At 38.4% G+C, this 19,139-nt stretch overlaps 1 protein-coding gene across 1 annotated transcript in view; it reads right to left on the bottom strand.

Annotated features, from left to right (window-relative positions):
- Window positions 1-2,394: 2,394 nt before the first annotated feature.
- LOC123841876 (UDP-glucuronosyltransferase 3A1-like) overlaps window positions 2,395-19,139 on the bottom strand; it is a 28,707-nt gene continuing 11,962 nt past the window's right edge. Inside the window, 6 exon segments of the mRNA XM_064595609.1 lie at window positions 2,395-3,348; window positions 4,473-4,692; window positions 6,201-6,436; window positions 11,957-12,484; window positions 15,570-15,677; window positions 16,033-16,039. Coding sequence (XP_064451679.1) covers window positions 3,072-3,348; window positions 4,473-4,692; window positions 6,201-6,436; window positions 11,957-12,484; window positions 15,570-15,677; window positions 16,033-16,039 — 1,376 coding nt within the window. The 3' untranslated portion in view covers window positions 2,395-3,071.

The raw sequence follows: 19,139 nt of genomic DNA, 5'->3' as shown, positions 1-19,139 counted from the left end.
ATAGATATAATACAAATGTTACTACATTCACCTAATGGGCATGTAGTTTCTCTTAGTCTGGAGTTATTATAAATAAAGCTGTTATGAACATTTGTGTACAGATTTCCATGTGGACATAGGCTTTTATTAACTTGAGTAAATATCTAGAAGTGGAATGGCTGAGTCATGTGGCAAGTGTTTGCTGAACTGGGAAACTACAGAGCGATTTTCCTGCGTGGCTGCACCATTTTCATGCCCGACTCAGCAGTGGAATGGGTGTGAGTCCCAATAGCTCTGTCTTCCTGCTAACTATTCATATGATCAGTCTTTTTAGTTTTAGTCATTCTAGTAGATGTGCTGTGATACTAGGTTTTATTTTGTGGTTTTATTTTGCATTTCTCTAATGACTAACATGTCAAGTAATTTTTCATATGATTACTAGCCATTTGCATATCTTCCTTTGTGAAGTGTCTGTTCAACATTTTTTGTCCATTTTTGTAATGGTTGTAAGATTGTTTAGATATTCTAGATGCAAGTTTTTTGAGAAATGTGCTACAAAATTTTCTCCTAGTTGATGTTAATTTTTGTCTTCTCATGTATGCCTTTAGAAGATTGAGTTTTTCATTTTGATAAAATCTAATATATCCAGTGTTTTTCTCTATGATTTGAGCTTGTGTGATCTGAATAGTAAATCTCTGCAACCATAAGACTACAGTGACTTTCCTTTAGAAAGTTCATAGCTTCAGTGTTCACATTTAGGTCGATGATACACTTTGAGTTAATCTTTGTGTATGGTACGCAGTAACAGTCAATGTCCTTTGGTGTATGTCATTAAGTAAAAATCAAAGACCATTCCAGTACACTTTGCTGAAGAGATTTTTCTTTTCCCATTGACTGGTCTTTGCATCTTCTTCATAAATCAACTGAACATGTCTGTGTGGATCTATTTCAGAGTTTTCAAGATACATTTGGAGTGGTAGCCAAAAATAAACCACAGAGGGCTTGTATTCCATGCAATGAGAGCCAACAAAGGATCAGAACCAGAGAATAATGGATCAGATGTGCATACCATCAAGGCCATGCTGACAGTCTGCCTCATGGAGAAGGTTTTGATGGAACAAGGCAGTAAGCATCAATTTGGCTCACTGGATGCCTCTGATGAAATTCCCTGGATGGGAGTGTAGCCCAAGAATCAGCAAGCACAGAGTTAACCTCACTGAGTTACAAGTGTTCAGAGAGGATGACATAGTAGGAGCAGGAATAGGAGTCATCAGCTGGAAGCTATCCCTTGGTCCCTTTGTTGGTTATGAGAGAAAAAATATTGACTATTCATTCTAATGACAACACAGAGAAAGCTTCATGTCTGCCTCTGAAGGAACTATTGCCACAGACCAATTTCAGAGATTTCATAAGAATTGCAGAAATAAAACCTGAATTACACACACACACACACACACACACATGTGTCCTCATAGGACATGCTTGTGGCTGTAGGTGACATCATGCAGCATGAGAACTCACAGAACTCAGTAGACACCTGGCACCAGCTCTGTATTCTACCCAGAAAATCCTATCCGGACATGGGCAAGGATGGGCTTCTTTCCTCTTCTTCAGGGAGTATTTGTAGTAGCTGCTTCATCCTCCATTTGAATTATTTCAAGGTGTGGTCATAATCCCAGAATTAAGCGATCAAAAACCAAGGTGTCTCAGGCCATCCACTGTATCTACCATTTTCATCACTATGTATTAATACAGAAGATAACATACATTTGAAACTTTTAAGGAGACACTGAATTCCATGTGAAAATGCAAAAGTAAATGTGAAGACACAATCATAGGAAGGTAAAATATATTATACAAGGAAATTGCCAAAGAAGGAGCCTGATGTCTAGTAGAGGAGAAAGAAAAATAAAAATAAAAACTTAATTAATTTTAAAAAGAGGAGGGAGCTACAGACAATAGGATGGAGCCACTACACCAGCCCTTATAAAGAAACAAAGCAAACAAACAAAAACCCTGGTGGTTAAGGCATACTTCTGGGGTAAATTGCTAGGAACTGAATATAATTCCTAAGTGTCCACCACATACAGAGATACTCTCCGCCACAATTGGGAGGCAGATGGGTGTTTTATCAACAAAGTCCTGGGAACTGCTGCAGACACTGGACCATGAGGCCTCAAAATTCATGCAGAGCTTCTGCACTTGAGGTCTCCATGACTAGATTTTTAAGACTGGGGATCTTGAGATGGGAACTGTGAAAAGTGAAAACCAGAGGAACAGCTGTGGCCCAAAGGCAGGCTCTGGGCCTGCCCTGCAAAGGAAGTGCTCTTCACAGGAGGGGACCCAGCAACAGTGACCACAGAAGGAGTCCTGGGGGACCATACCTGCCTAACTGCAGGACAGAGACCAGGCTTCCTGTGCTTGGAGGTGAAGTGAAAAAGAGATACAAGAGAAGGCCCAAAATAGAAAAACTGGTCAATATCTTCTGTCATATCATAAAAAGTGAGGATGGAGAAAAGGAAGAGAGAATGAGAAGTGTTTAGGCACCCAGGATGCAAGAAGCAGGGTCCTGTGTCTAAGAACAAGAAGTGGGGAGGAAGGTGGAGCTGTCTGCTGAAGGTTTGGGTCTCAGTAAAGTATCCATTGATGAGGGGCAAATCATGAAACCATGATATAATTCATAGACACAGTAAGTACAACCGGGGTTGCCTGGAGCTTGCTGAGTTGGTAGTGGGGGCATGGATATGAGGAATTACTGTTTGATCAGCAGGGTGTTTGAGTTTGGGAGGCTGAAAACAGTTCTGGAATGGGTGGTAGTGATGTTTGCACGATAATGTTAATGTGCTTAATGCCATTGACTACACTAAATGGTTAAAATGGTAAATTTTATGTAATATATATATTTCTAGAATTTAAAATAAGAATCCCAAGAGTGCTTCATAAGAATTCTTAAACACAAGCAGAAAATAGGGAAAAGCAATTTTGTGCCACCCCCAAGTGTCAACACAGGGAAGATGCCAGGGGTGTCCTGTGCTGGGGAAAGCCCTCTATAACCTGTGGTTCCCCAAACACCCATCATGGATGCACCTCCATCAGGCCTTCTTCAGCTTCCTGGCCCCACACAGCCACCTGGCCACCATGCCCAGCAGCTTCCCACAGAGCCACAGGGTGCCCAGGGTGACCAGCAGCAGGAACAAGAAGACGTCCAGCAGGTACTGCTCATGCCATGGCTGCTGCAGGCCATGGGGCTTGAGGTGTGCCGCACCCCCTGTCTGGAGGATGTGGTCGATCCAGCCCACCAGCCTCTGAGCAGGGGTCAGGGGGTGGGAGCGCCTGATGATGCTGGCGGCCACTGCTGCTGACTTGTACCTGTTGGCAGAGACAGAGGCAGGGCGTTACCCATATGGTCTCAGAAGTCACACGCACACATTTTCATCCATATGACAAAAGACTCAGTTTCAAGGAAAAGTTGTTAGCCTGGCCTTGTCACAGTCTGGCTGGGTCCTCTTGAAAAGTTCAACCTGTTCCCTCCATGCAAAGATCCATGCCTAGTGCTAAAAGTGCTAAATTATTTTAAAAAGTGACTAAATGTAAGGATGAGTCTCTACCCAGGGAGCTTAGGATAAGCTAAAGGAAAGAGTATATATGAATATATGTGATACAACATACACCTAAATCAGGGTAAATGTCCTTGAGACCCTAATAAGATATTCAGTCCATCATGGTTACTACATCTTTGTGCTGGATGGGAATTTACCTAAGTGAGCATAGGTCCTTTTATTGACTCACTTAACAGAAATTCATCCCAACTTATTTTCTGGCCGGCCCTATGCTAGGCCTTGGGAACACAAGGAAAAACAAGAGACACACTTGGCCATCCAGGGAAGCATACTCTCTACTTTCTAGTGTGAGGGACATACAATGAATTAAAACAGAAAGAAATGGGGTAGTGACTGATCCTGAGAAGAGTTAAGACAGAAAAATAAATTATGATTAAAAGGGGTGGGAGAGGGGTGTATTTAGGACAGTCAGACAAAGACTGCCTGCCTCTATGAGGAGAAGACATTGAAGATGAGTTCAACTGTCATGAAGGAGCCAGCCCTGTGAAGAGAAGGGAAGGATATCCTAGGGAGCAGCACTGACAAAGGGCCTGAGGCAGGAAATCATGTGGCATATTGGCGGACAGAAAAGCTACATCCTGCTTCACTGTAATTCTACTATAAGCACTCCCAAAATATAAAACCTCTCAGAGACCCTGTGTAAATAACTCGGGGTGGTCACAACACTTAGGGAAGAAGTTGTTCTCAACATCTAACCTGAATTGCCTAGTATTGTTCCCAGACAGGTCAGGGGTTAGCATCACACACATAATATTCCGTGTCTGGAAGTTTCAGCTTTTATTACAAAAAAAAAAAAAAAAAAGCCACACAGTGCCCTTTGTGTCTGATGATTTGTTTCGGCCAAAGTGACTATAAGCCCAGAGAGCTCCAGACCTCTTGTCTTCAATGACTTCCTTCATCTTCAGAGCCAATGTCTCTGCCTTGATCTGTTTAAGCTAAATAGAGACACCAAACTTTTTGGCTTCTACTCGGACCAGGTTGTCAGGTTGGTCTCCAAGGACAGGAATCCCCACCATGGGCACACCATGTTGGATGGCTTCCATTAGGCTATTCAATCCACCATGGGTGACAAAGAGACAGATGCATGGGTGAGCTGTTGCAGATCAGGAACAGAGTAGAATATTTCAGGGTGAAAATTTTCAGAATACCAGGTAAAGTTCCAAGGACAGAAAAAACTACAAAGGGGTCTCAAAGTATGTTGTAAACTTGTATTTATTGATTTAGCTTAGGACACACTCAATGGTATGTATTCCAAGATGTAAAATTCTGGTCTTGTCTCTCTACAGAGATTCCTCTAACTAAATCAATCTAAGAGGCAGGTCCCAGGGAAAGCTTCAGATAACAGTGCTATCTAAACAAGACATATTCTTCTTCCCATCCATCCATTCATCCATCCATCCATCCATGCATCCATCATTTTCTCTCCACCCTGTTTCTCACCTTCCTTCTCTTATCTCTGTCCTCTTTTAGTCTCTCCCAGTGTCACTTTGTCTGTATCTTCTCTTATTTTTTATCTCTGACTGTCTCTGTTTCTTGCTCTCCAAGTCTCATGCTTTCCCCTTCACTTCCCTTTCACTTCCTTCTTATCTGAAATGTTAACACTTTCACTGACATCACATCTCACATGTCATTCATCAAAATTACATTGTATGTGCTCTCTCCTCAACTTCAGAAGAAATCCTCTAAAGTAGGCAATATGGACCACCCAACTCAGTATTTCCAGTTCCTGTGTGTTCATCCCACTCTTATTTAAAGAAAACTAAAACAAGTGTTGATAATGAAGTGTTCATCTCAAACACTGTCTCTCAATAGGGATGTGCATCAAAATCGATTTGTGTTTCTTTGAAAATCAGAATCCTTTTTACCTACACCAATTCTTGTGAATAAATGTGCAGAACCTTCTATTTTAAGTTCCCACAATGTTTGTGAGCCATAATCTGGGGATGAACCTCTGTTGTAGGCAGTGGTTTTGGTACTGAGGGGTTCCAAAAGGTGACACAAAGGACAAAGAAAATGTATTGGGGCATAGGGGGCGCTCTGTTACCAAAGAATTTGATGGAGCAAATAACCAGCTGACAGGTTACTCAGCTTGACACTTAGATATTTTGGCACACTCTTTAGAAACCATCAACATCAATTTTGAGAAAGCATGAGTCCATCATTTGCAGGGTAGGAGAATGTACTAAAGTGTGTGGGAGTGTGTGTCTCTAACGGCACATGGCCTCACAGATACTCGGGAGGCCAGGAACAGCAGTGGCCACGAGACACCCGGGATGTGTTCTCAGAGTCTACAAGCCATCTTTGATTGTGTCTGGGCTACCTTGGTCTGTGCCAAATATGGTAAGGTCAAAACAACCTGACAACAACATCATTTCTGGCTGCAGGTATCAGGACTGCAATAGAAAGGAAGAAAACATGGCAATTTTAGCCATTTGGGAAGCATAGCCTGATTTCCCAAGAACTCCAGCTGGTTGCTCCATTCCTGTCCTCTAAAGATTACCTTTAGCTACCAGCTGCCCTTTCTCATGCTGGTGGTGTTGCCCAGTGGAAACCTAAAGATACATAAATGGAAAGAGAGAAGTAGATCTGAACAGTCCTTACCCAAGAGGTCATTCTGAGGAAGCCAGTCCACAATTTTCACATTTGCTGCCAATTTGACGTCTTTGGGCCAATGAGAAGGATTACACTTCCATATCACCCCTTGAGACAGATGAGCAAAGGCACTGTTCATCTCCCTGACAACTTCCTGGGACTGATAGATGCTCACAATAGAGCCCAGGGCCACAAGGACAAAACCAGAGTCTCCAAACTTGGCAATGAAATTCTCAAATTCCTGGAGAGAGGTAACAAAGGAAAGCAGGTGAACACAGTTGCTCATGAAAGCCTAGACACACTTGAAATGAAAGTCAGCTATTTACTGAATACACCCTCCTGTCAGTGGCCTAGAGCTCACTGTCTTGAAGAGGTTCTCAATAGCCCCTGGGACAGCTCAGTGCCCTCTGCACTGTGCTCATATCCATTGTGTCTGGTGGCCTTGAAGTCATTTCTCTGAGACCTCAGGACACATCCTACCATATAAACACTTTCAATAATCACAGATGAATGGGAAGACAGCTGTAGGTGTCCAGTCACTACCACAATAACCCACATTGCCTTTGAGGCACTCAAAGCACACTGTAGCACCAACATCTAAATCCAGGACTTGTGTGTGTAACAATGTTTTATAGAAGAGGAAAGCAGAGGTGGTGGGAATTTCTTTCTTCATTGAAAACATGGTCTCAGTACCAAGGTCATCCTCATCTCTCGTTCTAGGTGTGGGGAGATATGGTCATTTAGGAGGGTTCCAATGCCAGACCAGAGGTGCTAGTGCCTGAGAGAGTGCCAGTTGCTGTCCTGGCCCAGTAGGAGGCAGCATGCCTTCTGGAGGCTGAGGTAGATGCTGGGGAAATGTCTCTGTGGTGTGTCTCCTTTATATGCTTATTAGCCATCTGTCTGTCTTCTGTGTTGAGGGGTTAGCCCATTTTTAAATTATTGGTTTTCTTACTGTTAAATTCTAAGAGTTCTTGTATACTGTGTATATTTTTGTGTATAAAGTGCTTATTTGCATATTTGAATAACCATTTTAAAAGATTAAGGAGGATCGGTATTGCAATGAGCACTGGGTGTTATACGCAAACAATGAATCATGGAACACTACATCAAAAACTAATGAAGTACTGTATGGTGACTAACATACTAAAATTTAAAAAATGAGAGTATATTGTGATCAAACAGGATTGATGCCAGGAATGCAGAAGTGGTTTACTATTCAGAAATCAATAACTGTGATCATATTAGTAAACTATTAAAGCAGAAAAAAAAAAAAGATGTCTTCCAAATATTTGCTCTTGTTCTGTGGCTCCTCTTTTTATTCTCTTGACAGTGCCTGTCTGGAACAGAAATTTTAATTTCAACTTCACACACTTATCAACTTCTTTTTCTTTATAGAACATGACTTAAGTTTTGCATTTTAAGTTTTCACCAAACCCTAGTTCATCTAGATTTTCTCTGATACCATATTCTAAAAGATGTATACATTTACATTTGCATTTTATATTTAGGTCTGTGGTCTATTTTGAGTTAATTTTCTTGAAGGGTGTATGTATGTATGGGTCTAATTGTGCGCGTGCACACGCATGCAGATATCCATTTTTCCTGCACAATTTTTTGAAAGTCTGTGTTTTCTCTATACAATTGTCCTTACTTCTTTGTGAAACATCAGTTTACTAAATTTATGTGGGTTTATTTTGGGGTTCTCTATTCTGTTACATTGACTATTTTCCTAATCTGTCAATATCATTCCATCTTGATTATTGTAGCTTTATAATAAATAATCAAGTTGACAATGTCAGCCCTCCAACTTTGTTCTCCATCTTCAATATTGTGTTGGCTCTTCAGGATTTTAGCTCTCCATGTAAATTTTTTCCCTCTCCCCCCTTTTTTTTTATTATGTTATGTTAATCACTATACATTACATCATTAGTTTTTGATGTAGTGTTCCATGATTCATTGTTTGCGTATAACACCCAGTGCTCCATGCAAATTTTAGTATCAGTTCATTATTATCCACAAAGTAAGTTGGTGAGATTTTGATTGTGATCGCATTGAATGTATTGATCAATATAGAGAGAACTAAATACTTGACAATATTGACTCTTCCTATCTATGAACATGGACTTTCTCTCTACTTATTTAGTTCTTTGATTTCCTTCATTAGAGTTTTGTACTTTTCCATATATAGATCTTGTACATATTTTGTTAGATTTATTCCCAAGGCCACAATTTTGGTGGTGCTAATGTAAATGGTATAGTGTTTTAATTTCACATTCTTCTGTGAATTGCTTATATATAAGATTGGTTTTAGACATTAAACTTGTATCCTGTGACATTGCACTAATTGCTTACTAGTTATAGGAATTTTTATTTGTTTTTTCTTTTTCAGACTTTTGGATTGGACCATCATGTCATCTGTGAACAAAAACAGTTTTATTGATTCCTTCCTAATCTATATGCCTATTATTCCTCTTTCTTGTATTATTTACCTAGGACCTCCAGTATGAGGCTAAGAGGTGCTAGTAAGAGGACATACTTGTCTTGTACCTGGTAGGTTGTCCTTTCATTTTCTATATAATGCCCTTTGATACAGAGCAGGCTTTAATCCTGATGAAGTCCTATTTATCTATTTTTTCCTTTGTTACTCATGCTTTTGGTATCACATCTACAAATTCATTATCAAATAAAAGTCCATGCAGATTTATGCCTTTCCTTTCTTCTGAGATTTTTATGGCTCTTAGCTTCTTATTTAGGCCATTGATCCATTTTAAGTTAATTTTGGTATGTGGTGTGAGGAAGCCTGAAATACATTCTCTTTCATGTGAAAATCCAGTGGGATCAGCACCATTTGTTGAAGAGACTATCCTTTCCTTCATTGAATGGTTTTGACACCCTTGTCAAAAATGAATTGGTCACAGATGTATGAGTCATCCAACTGTGTTCTTTTTCATATTGTTTTGGTTATTCAGGGTCTCTTATATTTCCATATGAATTTGGAAATTGGCTTTTTCATTTCTATAAAAAGAAGAGGCCATTGAGCTATTGATAAGGATTAGATCAACTCTGTAGATCACTTGGAGTAGTAGTGCTTTCTTAACAAGATTAAGTATCACAATCCATGGTCTGGAGATGTTTTTCTATTTATTACATCTCCCTGAATTTCTTTCAGCAAATTTGTAGTGTCCTGTATACATGTCTTGCAATTCCTCAGTTTAATTGGATCCTGTTTAAATAGAATAATTTACTTAATTTCATTTATAGATTGTGCGTAGCTGCTGTATGAAACACAACTCATAATTACACGTTGATATTTTCTCCTGCAACTTTGCTGGATTCATTTATTACATCTAGTAGTTTCTTTTTGGTGTATGAATTCTTTGGGATTTTCTATATAGAGAATTATGTCATATGAAAATCAAACTGTTTCTACATTGTACAATTTGGATGGCTTTTCTTTTCTTTTTCTTGTCTACTTGCTCTGTCAAGGGCATATGTGAATAGCAGTGATGTAAGTGGGCATCTCAGACTACTGATCTTAGGCAGCACAATTGCAGTCTATCATGACAAGCATGATGTTAGCAGAGAGTGTCCCATATACTCTTTATCATGTTCAAGAAGTACCTTTTTACCCCTAGTTTCTTTAGTATTCTTATCATGAAAAGGAGTTAGTTTTGTCAAAAATCTTTTCTGCATCTCTTGACATGATGTTTTTTTGTCCCCTTCATTCTAATAATGTGTTGTATTACATTGATGATTTTGTTATATTAAACCATTTATAAAATATCCTTTATCTCCTGCAAAAGTTATGATATGTCTATTTTGCGTGGTATTAATTAGTATGTAGCCACCCCTAGATGATTCTTAAGAAGTTTCTGATTTAAATCCCTAAAAATGAGTGTTAATACACTTTTGTCAATTCTTCAAAACATTCATTTCTTCTTCCTCTGCATTGTTTGGTTGACTCCAGCTCACAGCCTTTACTCCTTTGTTCAATCTAGCTCTATTTGAGTCCATCGTTCACTGCACCATAAGATCCACCATCCAAGGGGACCACTTAAAATCAGCTTTGCTGTCTTTTGATAATTATAAGATTAATGTAAATCTATTATTTAAAATTGAAAAGAGTAGAAAGAGTAGAGCATGACATCAGAATAAGAGGCTCCATGCTCTCATTCCCTAAAAGAAACACTAAAAAAATATATTAAAAGAACTGAAGACGGACTGCACCCCAGGCAAATGTGTAACCAGTCTCACCGAAGCCAGCAAATAGCTATGAAAACACCGTCTCACCAGAATCCCTACCCCCAGCATGTGGATATCCACATGAACAAGAATAAAATCAACCCTCACCTTACACCATACAAGAAAGTCAACTCAAAATGGGTTAAAGATTTAAACATAAGACCTGAAACTACAAAGCTCTTAGAATAAAACACAGGGGGAAAGTTTCGTGGTATTGGTCTTAGCAATGATTTCAGTGATATAGCACAATGCAAAAGAAAATTAAATATCAAATTCAAAATGAACAAACACCAAAACAAACAAGAACAACAACAAAACCAACTGGGACTACATTAAACTAAAAAGCTTCTGCACAGTAAAAGAAATAATCAACAGAGTAACAGACACCTTACAGAATAGAAAATATCTGCAAACTGTATTCCTGATAAGAGATTAATCTCCAAAATATATAGGAAAGGCCTACAACTACATAGAAAAAAATAAAATATCTTATAACCCCATTAAAAAATAGGCTAAGGCCTGGAATAGACATTCATCGAAAGACAACATGCAAATGGCAAACAGATATATGAAAAAATGCTCAGCAACACTAGTCATCAGGGAAATGCAAATCAATTCCACAATGAGATATTAATTCACACCTATTGGTATGGTTTTTATTAAAAAATAGAAGACATGTTGAAAGAACAACTGTTACATACTCTTATTGGGAATGAAAAGCAGTGAAGGCACTATGGAAAACAGTATGGAAATTCCCCCAAATTAAAAATAGAACCACCATATGACGGAGCAATCTGATTTCTCTTTCTGTACCCAAGAGAATGGAAATCAGGATCTCAAAGAGATATCTGAATTCCCATATTTATTGACGTACTCTTCACAATAGCCAAGATGGAGTAACAGACAAAATATCCATTCAAAAGATGAGTGGGTAAAGAAATTGTGATGTATATATATCACAGTATAATGGAATACTACTTATTGCTTACCCTTAAAGGAGGAAATGTTCCAATTTGAGAAAATGGATGAATCTTAAGGACATTATGCTAAGCGGCATAAGCCAGAATAGCAAATAGTGCATGAATTAACTTATAGAAAGCATCAAATATAGTCACATTTTAGAATCAAAAGTGGGAGTTGGTTTCCAAGGGGGGGGGTGAAGGAAAGGAGTAGTTGTTATTCCAAGGAGGAAGAGTTTCAGGTGAGCGAGATGAATAATAGCCACAGAGGTGAGGCACAACATGATACCTACAGTCAATAATTATGTTTTGTACTGTTAAAAATTTGATAAGGGTGTAGATCTCATATTAAGTGTTTTGTACTACAATAAAATAAAATTTGAAATAGAATAAAATACAAAAAAATAGACTAGAAAAATAAAACAAAATAAAAATATATATCCTCTTTGTTTGTCTGTCTCATACTAGATCACTCCGAGTTCACACTGGCAGAGGAGTCATGAACTCTGCACTAAAGAGCTCTGCATGGAGTCCATATTGAGGGCAAAGGTTTCACTTATCTGTGGTACTGCTTTAACAGGTCTAGACATTAAGCCTCCAACATACACAGTGTTGGGAAGCAGGGGCCGAGGAAATTCAAGGGCAAAGTCAGAGTTAACAAACCACAGCTCTGCTTTCTTTAGAAGATGAGACAAAACTGGCCTAGAACCTTCTGGGAAGTGTTCCTTGATGGTGTTGTCAAATGTAGACTAGATTCGCCATTGCTTCATGGAGAAATCAAAGAGCATCAGAAAATTCTTCACTCTGCCCCAGAAGTCCATGTGGTCAGTTAGCAAGGAATTGAATACTGGAGCATAAGACACAGGGTTTGGTAGTCCAAGGTCCACACTGCCAAAGGGAGTGGGAAGAATTGACACAAATGGCTTCCCAAGCTTCTCAGCAACCAGGAAAGAACAGAAGTCAAATGCTTCAATGAATACTAGGTCAAAGTTCTCATTTTTTAAGGAACCCATGATATCACCTCTCCTTAGCAAATCACTGCATCGAATTCCCAGTTGTTCCATTAACTTTAAAAGTTTGTTGAGTACTTTTCTGTAAAAAAGTAATGGTAAATATTCATTGAATGTGTTAATTTCACAATACTTAGGAGAATCTGTGGCTCAAAGAGAATATCCCAGGTAAGTAAGACCATATTTGGCAGCAGTCCACCTATTTTATCAGTGCCAAGGAATACTCTGGTCTAGTCCCTCTGCTCTGGGTATTTCTGCTTCCTAAAATGTTCTCACTTCCTCCCCTCCCTTTTCTTTGGTCAATCCATATGCACCCACTAGCAAAGTTAATTCATGGTCCTTCTAGTTTGTCTTTCTGTTTTGGTTTAGTTTGGTTTTTTGAGGTCATTCTACATTGAAAACATTCTCTGTCACTAGTAGATCTCAAAGTCCCATGTCTAGGTGATACATTCCATGATGCTCTGTTTAACTTTCATTTGTATACTGATCTTTTATAAGTGACTATCCTGTTTCCTAACCAAACTGTGGAAGTAATTTCATGGCATCAATATTCATGATGTAGCCCTTTTATTTGAAACTGGGTATATCCTAAATTTGACAGATTGCCTCACACAACAAACTTTCTGATGGCAATATTAGAATCTAAATTCTAAGCTGAACAGGAGATTTATATCTTCCTACCTGAGAAGATTAACATTTAAAACAAACAAAAATAAAAGCCTATTTGAAGCTAATTATTATCCTTCCACTTCATGCCAGCTGGTGTATTCACAAAAGTTCATGTTAAAATTTTACCAATATCTATTAAGACTCTTATCTATGGCACTATTCCAGGAACTATTCTCTCAATGTTTTCCCATCAGTGCCTGCAAGGAATATGACCCTTATTATACAGCTTATGGGTGGTAGATGAGAATATTCTTGACGAGAGGTTACAGGTCAGATGCTTTGGAGACCCATGGGCCTCCTAGTTGAATGAACAACTGAGACAATCAAGGCCCAGCAAACCTGTAACCTGTGCAACATTCCACCTTATCAGCCCACTTAAAAAAGGACCATAGATGAGAGCTCATTAGCAATATGCAGATATCTACCTGGGGTTTCAAATCGCCTTCATGTGACAACAGGTGATTAGCTGAAATCATTCTCTTTTATATTTTAAAAGTTTTACATGAAGAAATATTGGTTAATATTGTTGAAAATTAAAGATATGAAGTACCAATTCTTCAAAAGTAGAGCATTAATCATATTGGAAATTAAGTTAATCAATTGAAGGAATACAGGAAAACACTGTGCTTCACATATTATAGCATATTTAACATATGTGCAAAACTGGTGTTTGAAATAATCAAGTCAGGGAGAAGAGACAAGACACTTACACCAGTTAGAATGGCAAAAATGGACAGGGAAAGAAACAACAAATGTTGGAGAGGTTGTGGAGAAAGGGGAACCCTCTTACACTCTTGGTGGGAATGCAAGTTGGTACAGCCACTTTGGAAAACAGTGTGGAGGTTCCTCAAAAATTTAAAAATAGAGCTACCCTATGACCCAGCAATTGCACTCCTGGGTATTTACCCCAAAGACACAGATGTAGTGAAAAGAAGGGTCATATGCACCCCAATGTTCATAGCAGCAACGTCCGCAATAGCCAAACTGTGGAAAGAGCCAAGATGCCCTTCAACAGATGAATGGATAAAAAGATGTGGTCCATATCTACAATGGAATATTACTCAGCCATCAGAAAGGATGAATACCCAACTTTTACATCCACATGGATGGGACTGGAGGAGATTATGCTAAGTGAAATAAGTCAAGCAGAGAAAGTCAATTATCATATGGTTTCACTTATTTGTGGAACATAAGGAATAGCATGGAGGACATTAGGAGAAGGAAGGGAAAAATGAAGGGGGAGAAATTGGAGGGAGAGATGAACCATGAGAGACTACAGACTCTGAGAAACAAACTGAGGGTTTTAGAGGGGAGGGGGGAGGGGGATGGGTTAGCCTGGTGATGGGTATTAAGGAGGGCACATACTGCATGAAGCACTGGGTGTTATATGAAAACAATGAATCATGGATCACCACATCAAAAACTAATGATGTATTGTATGGTAACTAACATAACATAATAAAATTGAAAAAAATATATGTGAGTAACAACACAAGATGAAATAGACAAAGTTTCAAATGAGAACTTTAGATCAGATTTCTTATAGATGAGAGAATTTGGTCTTCTAGTCTGACTAAGGAAAAAGGCTTTACGGAAAAAGCCAGATTTTAGAACCACCTTGTAGCAAGTAGAATTTCTATGGAAAGAAGGGAGATAGACATTAGGCCACTGTATTAACCCAGCAAGGAATGAATTTGTGCCCTTTTTCCTCTAATGTGAAAAGTGACAACTTTCTATATATCCCACGTAATGAAAACATGTCTCAGGTTACTCACTCATTTTGTATCACCAAGATACTTGGTTTTTAAAATGAGTTTAAAAGACAGTGGTTCTAGACTCTGAAAAACAAACTGAGGGTTCTAGAGGGGAGGGGGGTGGGAGGATGGGTTAGCCTGGTGGTGGGTATTGAGGAGGGCACATTCTGCATGGAGCACTGGGTGTTGTGCACAAACAATGAATCATGGAACACTTCATCTAAAACTAATGATGTAATGTATGGGGATTAACATAAGAATAAAATTTAAAAAAAAAAGACAGTGGTTCAAGGTATTAAAAAAAATCAATATTCATAAGCATCTTTCCATTCTTGAATTTATGTGAAGATAAGGGAGAAAAAATAAGTATAACGGGGTGGGTCTCACTTGCCTACCAACAATGAGAAATTAAGTTGTCTAAACCACCTTCTTTGTTGTGGAGAGTATATACACAAACATCTAGGTGAAATGTTGCCTGGAAGATCCAGAAGTAACAGTTCCCTCACTATATAGAAATACATACATGCTTGCAGTGGAATAGCAAGCAAGCAAGACTGAATGCTTGGGAGTGCAAAACTCATCTACTCCATCCATCCACTGCCACCATCATTGATCTCCCCACCCATCCACTCATCCATCTATCCATCCATTTCTCTTAAACTCACACCAAGTATCCATGCATGCAACCACTCATTCCTATCACTAAAATGGCAAGTCTTTCATTCAAAGAATAAAAGAAATTACCTGCCATGCAAAGCTTCTGTCACAAAGAAATCAACAGTGTTATTAAAATCTTTTCTATGATCTTCAGGTGGAAGAAGTATGAAACTTTGTATGAAATTTCATTCTTTTCTAAAAATAAAAATAAAATACCAATAAGGAAATGTTTAATTATACCATACAACCCAAATTAACATTGGCATGATGATATCATGGTTTCTTTATTTCAAGGATTGTATATATATTCAAATGTTTGCTTTTTGAATTTTTGTTTCGTTTGGTTTTTCCACTTTCTCATTTCTTCAATCATGCAACCTGCTAAACTTTATTGAGAATCATATAATGATACAGTCACTTTTATTCATTTTAAAGTACTGGAAGTTTCTACTTAAAATTTACACTTAAAGGTATAACAATTCACTGTTTTATAGGTGAGAAAGGAGTGCCAGATAATCTGTCAAGAGTGCACATATAGTGAACAGTACACTTTGTATCTAAATACATATCTTATTTTATCCCAGCTTCCCAGGCATTTCCCATCTAGAAAAAGATATCATTTTCATTAAAATTAAAAGTAATACACACATAGGTTTTTCACTCTGCCAAAAAAATACCAATGCCTAAATTAAAAATAATACATTATACATTAAAAAAAAGAAGATAGTAGGAAGGGAAAAATGAAGTGGGGGGGAATCAGAGGGGGAGACAAACCATGAGAGACTATGGACTCTGACAAGCAAACTGAGGGTTTTAGAGGGGAGGGGGGTGGGGGGATGAGTTAGCCCGGTGATGGGTATTAATGAGGGCATGTATTGCATGGAGCACAGGGTGTTAGATGCAAACAATGAATCATGGAACGCTACATCAAAAACTAATGATGTAATGTATGGTGACTAACATAACGTAATAAAATAAAATTTAAAAAAATAGCAGTCCTCAGCAACCCTACTCACATCCTGGCATTTCCCCCATAACTCATGTGTAATGAAGAGTCTGACACCACTTTTAAGGTTGGGCCGATGACAGCTTTCAAGATCCATCTCCACCTTAACCTTCTGTGACATATCTTGGCAAACACAGAAGAAAGCCTCAACATGCCATCCCTTATATGAGCAAGAGTTTCAAGCTAAGCAAGCCAGACCCAAGTAAGGGAATCCTCACCTCCATCTTACTCAGAAGCTTCCATAATTGGCCTTTTGGGACAAAAGTATGGGTGTAGCCTTTCTGTGGCCCTGGTCACGTGTCTCACACAAACCTATTTTCTGTGTCAGCTTGGATTGTGCTTCTGGATCCCAGCATGAGCCGTGATGACACTAGGCTAGGTAGAACCCTGTGACCAATGGCTGTGTGTCTCAAGGACTGCCCCCATTATAAACAGTGCTCTGGGTAAGACTGATACCAGTTTACAAACCCACAGAACGGTGGAAGAAAAGTAGTCACTGTGTCATATGATGAGATTCACACCTGTAAAAGTAGAAGGCGCATACAACCCTAGAAAATGCCTTTGCTGCTGCTGCTGATTATATCCCTGTAGCTAAAAGAAAACCTTGCTTAAAAGAGGAAGAGGGAAAAACACTGATGACATGCCCATGGGGTTAATACAAGGGGTTCATTCAAACTCAGGTTAATTTCATGTCTCTCAAAATCACCACTAGGGAGGTCCTAGCCTTGATGATACTAATTGGGGCACTCTGAGGAAGAAACTTATAAATATGAACAGGTTAGAACAAACACCTCCCCAAAACACATCTAATAACAACCCAAAGAAAGAGGAAATACAGTGGAAAAGCAAGGTGGGAGGGTCAGGAAAGAAATTAAAACAGAGTTCTCAGTTTTGATACATGTGGAATTTAGTATTACTTTTAAAAAGCCTTTATAACAGAAGAAAAGCACAGAATGGCTTTTGTCCTCAACATCAAAGTTTCTAAATTACTTTTAACATCGAATGAGATGTACCAATGACAAACCTTAATGGTCTTAACATTTACTTGGGCAAAAATAACAGATGTATAAGAAGAACCCACTAAATTTATTGAAGAAATTCCTGTACTCTTAGGAGTCAAAAATATTAGTTGTAGAGGACAAATTTGCATGCCCTGTCTTAACTACTGGGAGTAAATAACCCATAGTCATAATAGCCATTTTTTACATTATCTCCTAGTGGGTATGGTTGCTCTTATGTAACAAGTCGTTAATAAAAATAAAATTAAGGTTGTAGCATTTACAGTCAGCTTGACAAAAAGGGATCCTTTGGATCTGCCCAACATATTAAAACTGTTAATACAACCAAATACATATTAAAATAGTGCCTTTAAGGATTATAATGAGATTTAACCATTACATAGAATGTATTAAGCAAAAAGTGATTATCTCCACTGGTTCTTTAATTTATAACAATTATAATAGCCTAATTTAGACTATTCTTAAACCAGCAAAGAAGTAATGATGCCTTGCAGTGGATTACTATAAAGCTATGGACATGATCGATCATACTAAGCCCCCCATTTCCAATATTCCTGAAATTGCTGACTATATCTAAGTACTAATAGATACTTTGCAAGAATAGATTTGGTAATATGTTCTGTTCAATTCTTATTTCAACAAGCTCTCAGCTGCAGTTTCTCTTCACCTTTGTCTTGGCAGGATACAAATCACTTGTAACTGGCTTCTCACGGACTACCTCAACAGTCTTGCTCACAAGCTTTGCCGGCAAGATCTTAACCACCTTCAACTTTCTCCAGAAATACATGTTTGACACTGCATTGAGGACAAACTTCTTTTGCAGAGATTCATTGAGCACACTCATTCAGGACACAAACATTCACACAGGAGCTCACAAGAGGGATGTGTTGCTGTCTTACATAAAGCACAAGCCATGGCACCTCAGTTAAAATTCTTGAGAAGAATTACTTGTTGGTTGAAGGTCTTTCCATCCCTGACACTATCAAGAAACAACTATTGGGGTTCCACTTCCAGCATGAGAGTATAAGGAGCTTTCCTGGACACACATTCAAACAGAAACTGGTGAAAGTTTTCTTTTATATATACCCACATATTCAACTATATATACATAAATTCTGAAAACAAAATTTGGTCGAAGGTAGTGGCGAATATTCTAGGAAACGGTGGACCATCAGGAAACTGTCTCCACACCTACACAATAATTGTCCATTTGTGCCCAGGAAAAGGCTCAGAAAAGATCTAAAAATAGCAAAATTTACACCCCAGATTGATCTTCACCACAAAGGCAGCCTAACACAATCACAGAACAAAAACAATAAGCAAATTAATAGCATAAATCTGTAAACTCTGGAGAAGGGAGGAGAGTCTCATCTCCAGAGTTAACGCATTTTAAATTCAACTGGTCAGTTTTCAACAAAAATCACAAGACACACCACGAAACAGGAAACTAAAACCTATTCAGAGAATAATAATAAATCAACAGAATCTGTCCCTGAAAAAGACCTGATGGAAGATATACTAGATGATAACTTTAAAATAACTGCCATAAAGATTCTCAGAGAACTAAAGGAAGATGGAAGTAGGTTAAGGAAAAAGCATATGCAAAATAGAAATGTCAATAAAGACATAGAA

The sequence above is a fragment of the Mirounga angustirostris genome, unplaced genomic scaffold, assembly GCF_029215605.1.
Source record: "Mirounga angustirostris isolate CCGP_5_RB_7025 unplaced genomic scaffold, mMirAng1.0.hap1 SCAF_7, whole genome shotgun sequence".
NCBI lineage: Eukaryota > Metazoa > Chordata > Mammalia > Carnivora > Phocidae > Mirounga > Mirounga angustirostris.
Note: the sequence above shows the minus strand (reverse complement) of the source record. Positions and strands in the feature narration are given on the sequence as shown.